This window comes from Nematolebias whitei, chromosome 10 (assembly GCF_014905685.2).
Source record: "Nematolebias whitei isolate Nwh7 chromosome 10, NemWhi1, whole genome shotgun sequence".
NCBI lineage: Eukaryota > Metazoa > Chordata > Actinopteri > Cyprinodontiformes > Rivulidae > Nematolebias > Nematolebias whitei.
Window position 1 is genome coordinate 10,937,930 of NC_056507.1, and position 7,232 is coordinate 10,945,161.

The following is a 7,232-nucleotide window of genomic DNA, read 5'->3' on the forward strand; positions in this document are numbered from 1 at the left end:
ATACACATAAATATACATACAATATAAAAAAAAAAAAAAATTTAAATAAAATGAAAGGTGGCAGAAGAAGAACTAGTCTTATGAAAACTGCCCCTTTTTTACTTAATTCTAATGTAAATCAAGATATAACTAATAGGATACTAATAGGAGTAAAAGCTAGAAATAGCCAAACATTAGCTAAAAGTAGCCAAACACTAGCTAAAAACTAAATTTAGCTAAAGAATAGCTACATATACCAAAAGCATGCTAAAGGCTACAATTATCACAATTTAGCTAATACATGCAAAACACCAGCTTCAAGTATCAAAACTATAAGTAGCAAAAATACTAGCTAATAGGAGCAAAACATTAGCTAAAATTAGCTAAATACTAACTAAAAACTAAATGTAGCTAAAGAGTAGCTACATGTACCAAAAGCTTGCTAAAGGCTACAAGTATCACAATTTAGCTAATACATGCAAAACACCAGCTTCGAGTATCAAAACTATAAGTAGCAAAAATACTAGCCAATAGGAGCAAAACATTAGCTAAAATTAGCTAAATGCTAACTAAAAACTAAATGTGGCTGAAGTATTAAAAGGAGTCTGCTGAATTGGATTTAAGAGATCAATGTTTTTAAAGGAACTGAAGAGCTCTCACTGTATAAAAAATATTTTTGAACAAAAAATTTTAATTTTTTTTTTTAAATATAAGTAAAAAAATAAAAAGTCAGCTCACCCATCTCCTGAATGAGCCGAATGTTTTGATATATAAAAAGAAAAAAAAGCACAGGTTGTCCTGAAAGCTTTAGATTGTGAAAGAAGGTCTCCTGAAATAAAAAAAACAAGATCAGAATGATTTTAAACTTTAACACCAAGATGCGATTACATTATATATTATTATTATATTATATATTAAATTATTCCCACTGAATCTTTTATTTCCTGACTCTAATCCAGAGTCTGAAGGATAACGTTGTGTCCTCCTCAGTCTGCAGGAGTCCATTCTCAGCCACGTGCAGCGGATCGTCAAAGGGGAGGTGAGCCAGGCCATGAAGGAGCAGCAGGCGGTGGTCACCTCCAGCATCATGCAGGCCATGAGGTCTGCAGCTGGAACCCCCGTCCCCACGGCGCACCTCGACTACCAGACCCAGCAGGCCAACATCCTGCAGTTCCTCCAGCAGGGCCAGCTCAACCAGGCCTTCCAGCAGGTAATGGGACCAGGTGCACACCTCTCACTCCGGCTGCTAACGAGCGCAGGCACAGTGACACTTGTGCACACCGATGGGGCTCAGAGGCCCAGAAAACCCATTACAGAACCATTTATTCAGTCTCAACAAATGACCTGTGTGGGCTGCAGGCTTCATTACACCTTTTGCCTTGTTGCTTTGTTTTATATCAACTGGAACTTTCACCGGCTTACCCTGCAGTATTTTTATTGATGATTCTGTCACACAAGCAGCTTGAACAACCAGTTTTAGCTGAAATGTTTCATAAAATCTTCACGTTTTGGAAACTTCAGATAGTTAGAGTCACGACTTTAACGAGTCTTCTCACCTTTAGGGTGATCTGTTTAAACCGATTCCTGTAAGTTGTGAATAACCCCCTCCGTGCCTCTCCTCCCTCAGGCTCTGTCGGCGGCTGACCTGAACCTGGTCCTGTACGCGTGCGAGACCATCGACTCGCAGCAGGTCTTTGGTCAGACGCCCTGCCCTCTCAGCCAGCCGGTGCTGCTCTCACTCATCCAGCAGCTCTCCTCCAACCTCTCCACTCACTCCGAGCTCAAAATCAGGTGGGGACAAGAAGCTGACGGTTGAGCTTTTTTGATATTCTTTATTCTACCAGTTTTCTACGAGGGTTCTCTAAAGTTTTGAAGGTTATCTCAGGTGAATCTATGGTTTTATCTGCCAGACGCTTATTTATAACGAACGGCTCACAACCGCACGATGCAGAACATCAACCCTCTTCACTTTTAAGGCCATTTATTTTCCACTGGTTCTGTTTCTAATGTCAATAATATGAAGAAGAAATGTTTTTCTGTATTTCAGTAACTTATTGTCTCTTGCAGTGCATAAATATGTGGAGTTATTTTTATAATTTCAGCATGGCAAAGACCAACATCTGTGTGACAAAAATGGAAATTGATGAACCGGACAGAACTTGAAGTGTAGCTTTTAAAAATGTACAAAACAAAACTTATTGCATTTCAACGTTGTGCATCAAAGAAAATGCCTCGCTTGTGTTAAATATTAACAGATGCTGTCTATACCCCCTAATGCTGAAATACTGATGTTTCATTACACGTTCCTTCAAACATTAAACTTTAACATCAGTCTGGACACCTGTGGAGCTTTTTCACAAGCCTGATTTATTGTCCTCCGTCCACCTGTGCATGATGTGATCATGATAACTTGAGACTTGGTCTCGGCTGCATCTAGGTGTAAGAAAGGCTCCGATGGAAAATCCAACATGGCCACCACCATATGTATGTAAACTGGCCACCCCGATTAATTTAGGAAGCCATGCCTTCCATTTTTTTATAGCTGAAAAGTAGTTTCCTCAAATGATTGTGTGGTGGCCAAAGAATTGATCTGTGGAGGGGTCAAGGCCACCATTGGCCACCCCCTGGCTCCACCATTCCATCTTGTGTTGGATAAATTGCTCCCTCCGCTTTCCAGCATCCGTCACTCTGCATTGACTCAGATTGGGAAAAAAAACAAACCTCTCTTGTTCTCCACAGGGCAACTCTTACCCGCGTGAACATCTTGCTCCAAAAACTATGGGTGCACCGATGGCAGTTTTCTGGCCGATCACCAATTTCTAAAAAGTCTGACCTGCCGATTCCGATTTTGTTTTATTAGTGACGCTGTCAGGTGTTATAAAGTCACAATGCACCTTCCATTTTCCAATATTTTATTGAAAATCATACCCTTGAACAATATCCTGGAAACAATACAACTTGTTTTAACTGGCCATGAGGTAGTGCTCTGAAATATAAATGAAGTTCAGGTAATTGTTGTTAAAACAAACAAACAAACAAAAATCTGTAAAATGGGTTCGTCATGCAGGTATCGGCTGATTTCCCCAAATTAAGGAAATTGGGGCCGATAAATCATCCAGCCGACTTATCGGTGCACCTCTACCAAAAACATTTCAGTTTACTCTCTCTCTCTGTTCAATTCAAGTCCAGAAAACCACTCGTCTTAAAAACTACAAACATTCCTTCCTCAAATCCCTCAGCGACGGGGGACACGGCGTACTGCTTGTTACATGCCGGCCAACCCACTGATCAGCTCACTCACTCCCTGACTGACTAACCTGCTCATCGACCGACCCACAGATTGACTGACCGACACCCTGATCAACCGACAAATTGACCCACCGACCAACTGACTCACCCCTGAGCCAACAAAGGTGACCCCCCCCCCGTATTTGAATGATGCACCGTTTAACAATAAAATGAACATTTTTATTGTTTAAACTTCTCTCATTATTCATGCTTCTTGCAGACTGTTTCATGTCATTATCGCCTCCCGTCTTGAAGCTTTATGAGACTCAGTTGCTGCAACGTTCAGTTTTAATCAGAAACCTGGGGGGCTGAGCAGAGAAGCTTCATCACGTGGCGAGTCTCCCACTCGGGCCGGCGTCTGTGCTGCGCTCCACCAGTAATAAAACCAGTCTTTACCTAAACCGTTGCTCCTCGTCTATTCTCCGCTGTCTGCCCATCACTCAGTCTCTTGTGGGCGCGGCGGTGCTAAAGTGCTGACCCCATCACACGGCACCGTCTGCTGCATGGCTGCTCAGGGAGCACAGGCTGTCCGATGAATAGCATCACAGATTTTAGAAGCGCTCCGTTGTTTTGTTCGTCCCGCGTCCTTGTTCCTGTTTGATGTTTTGCTCTAAGAGCCAGCGTGGCCCTTCCTCCTCCCGTCTTTGTAGTTCTTCGTATGTCGTCTCCTTCTTTTCTGCCCACATTAAACCTTTTCTGTGCCCGCTCTGTTTACACCGCTGCTTCGTGTTTGAGTCATCCGTCTGCTTCAGATGAGGCATCGCAGCTGTTAGTCTGGCCCCGTGGCGTCGCTTTGAAGAGGGCAGGAAGGTGTGGCTCTTGGTTATTTGCTGCATGATTAAACAAAGGACTCATCGATTGACAGCTGGAAAGTTTGATATGATTCAGACTGGACCTCTGCCTCTGAGAGGAGCAACAATGATACTTCAAACAAAACGATGCACTATTAAACAAACAGAGATAAACATGTTTTAATAACAGTGGAGGGAATTCTGGCTCCAATCTGACTCACTGAGACAAAACCACGGATATTAACGATATGTCTTCCATTTGAAACTTTTGAACTCAACACGTCCTCCCCATCATCATGAAATGATGAATTAAAGTAAACGAGAAATGATATAATTCATACACAGGTACAAATATGAAGAGTTAAATCTTGACTGTTTTCTTTGTCTGGAGGCGAAAAACCTGCTGGAAGTTGTATTTTTTTAATTTTATTTTGTAGGCCCCCTAGTTTTTGTCCCCCATCGCAGAGCGACAAGGGGAATTAGATTAGAAATACCCCCCCATCCATCTGTCTGTCTTGTGAGCTTGATGACTTTATAAATAATTGAAGTAAAGACTTACATTTTGGTGTGTGGCTGCATCTACGTGTAAGAATTGTTCCTATTGAAAACTGGGTTGCCATGTCTAAATCCAAAATGGTCGCCACCGTATGTAAACTGGCCACCCCGAGGAAACTACGCTTTCTAGTCTATATATTGCTTAAAAGTATAGTTTCTTCAAATGATTGGGTTGGCCAAAAATTAATCTATGTTGGCCAAGGCCACCAGTGGCCACCCCTTAGCACCACCACTGCACCTGGTGGTGAATAAATTGCGTCCTCCACTCACTCATTCGTCACACTGCAGAAAAACCTCCCTCTGTTCCTCGACAGCGTAACTCCTGCCCACTTGAACATCTTTCACCAAAAACATTTAGGTTTACTCTCATTCCCTGTTCGATTCCAGTCCAGAAAAAACACTCATCACCAAAACTACTAACATTCACTGTTCAAATTCATTCATTCAACCTTTATTTAGACGGGTTAATCAGTGAAGAGGGAACTTGGTGTACCACATGTCATCTTTTATTTTATATCTTCTATCTTTTACCTTATTGTTTATTTCTAATCTTTTTTATTTTTTTAAGATAAGGGATTTTTTTATCTCTGGACACCGTTTTTTGTCACACGGAGGTGTGTGAAAATGGTACTTTTTTCTAAAGTTTGTGTTGACCTCAGTATTTTGTTCAAGATTAGGCACGAATCTTTGTGAGAGAATAAAAGTATTTGATAATGAAATTAATGAAAATGACCGTAAGTTATCAGGACGCCGTGCTTATCCATTAGAGCTCATTTCCATTGTAGTTCCAGGCAGTGTGATGGTAAAACAAACAAGGAGGAGTCACCATGCATGCACAGCACACGTGCACTGCCATAAGTTGCGTATAAGATACAGAAACAAAGAAGGTAAAAGAAAAATGCCTGAAAACCTAAACATGAATACATTTCTGTAGATGTAAAATATGTTATAAAGCACAAGTTCTTGTAAAAATAACCCTCAAAATTAAACTTTTTAACATCATTGTTCTTAACTTTAAAGGAACTGTTTGAATTTGTATCACGCAGGAAACCCTCTCACCCAGTACAGGTACAGGTACAGGTGAGGCAGTGAGGAGGAGCTCGACCTGCGACGGTAAATCACATCAAACCATAGACGACTCTCTGGTTTTCACGGCACCAGAAAGGCTCTTATTTAGACCCAAACGCCCGACCGGGGCCGTCGTTATCCGCAGGAACCTGTGGTCCGAGTCGGGTCGTTAACTGGCTGAGAGGAACACGTTATAAAAACGAATCGGAGAATAATGTGAAGCCGGGGAGCTGGAGCAGCACTTAAACCTGTTTTTAGAGGCAATCTGTAGCTGCGGGGCGACCATTCTCTGAAGTTATTAACGTTCAGCACGTTCAGCGTCATTAAAAGCTTTTTTTAAGGGACTTGGCGGTTCTGTGGGGGTTTGACCGACCTTCAGGTTGGGCTTCTGGAGGACTGGCAGGAAACCAGCAGGCGGACTGAGAGCGGACTCAGCGGAACTTTCCAACCACCAGATGTCCGCCTCAAACGGTTAATTGGTTTGATGTTGAGCCGCTCGAGTCTGAGAACAGGACAGAGGTGAGGAGCAGCAACCTTCAGCTGAACAGAACAAGGTTGAATGTAATGGTTGAACTGGTTTATTGAAAATAAAGGTTGGAACAAATGAAAAAGGAACGGATCACCAAGAACCCGGTTTGGGTCTTTGTACCCAGCTGTCTTCTGCTCCATGGCCAAAAGAGTTTTTGTTAAACGCCTGTCCTGAGATGGGTCGGATCACGGCGCCGTCCGTCTGTCCTAGAAATGTCAAACTTCACGTCTCATGGGTCAAGGATGGTCCCCACTGATTTCAAGGTCAAAGAGTTAAAGATCAAGGTCGCAGGTGACCTCTTTGTTTTAACCCTGTCTCTGATCCAGCTTGACATCCCAGTAAAAGAGAAATGTCCAAATCTTTGTCCCCTAGATGGTCCCCATGTGTCCCTCCATTAGACGGTCCACTGTAAATTGTCCATGGTGGAACTCCACAGATGTTTAGAACAGAAAATGCCTTTTGAAAATTACTTTGGCTGCGTGTTTTTATTGAGACCAGTTCCACCAAAGAAGTCATGAACAGTTTGGGTCCACCGGTGGTCGTCAACAGGTGGGTTCTTCACCTGACGGCTGCACTTTCATGTTCTTTACTGAGCTGTTTGTTGAGTTACACCATGGACTTGTTGACCCCAAAGACTTCAAGTTCTTGGGGTCAACTGTCCAGGAAAATGTAGAATGTTTTAAAGAGGTGAAGAAGAGAGTCCAGGCAGGATGGAGAAACGTTTCAGGAGTGATTTGAGACTGAAGGGTGTCAGCGAAGGTCAAAGGAAAAGTTTACAAAACTGTTGTGAGACCAGCTATGTTGTATGGTCTGGAGACGGAGACATGGACAAAAAGACAGGAGACAAAACCGGAAGTGGCAGAAATGAAGATGTTGAGGTTCTCCTCAGGAGTGATGAGGATGGATAAGATCAGGAATGAGATCATCAGAGAGCACAGGTTGAACTGGGAGATAAAGTTAGAGACCAGACTGAGATGGTTTGGACATGTCCAGAGGAGGGACAGTGGTTTGGACATGTCCAG

At 42.6% G+C, this 7,232-nt stretch overlaps 1 protein-coding gene across 1 annotated transcript in view; it reads left to right on the forward strand.

Moving 5' to 3' along the window:
* edc4 (enhancer of mRNA decapping 4) overlaps positions 1 to 7,232 on the forward strand; it is a 41,319-nt gene that overhangs the window by 33,003 nt on the left and 1,084 nt on the right. Inside the window, exons 28-29 of the mRNA XM_037683341.1 lie at positions 970 to 1,189; positions 1,607 to 1,770. Of these exons, the coding sequence (XP_037539269.1) occupies positions 970 to 1,189; positions 1,607 to 1,770 (384 nt within the window). The remainder of the gene's footprint in view (positions 1 to 969; positions 1,190 to 1,606; positions 1,771 to 7,232) is intronic.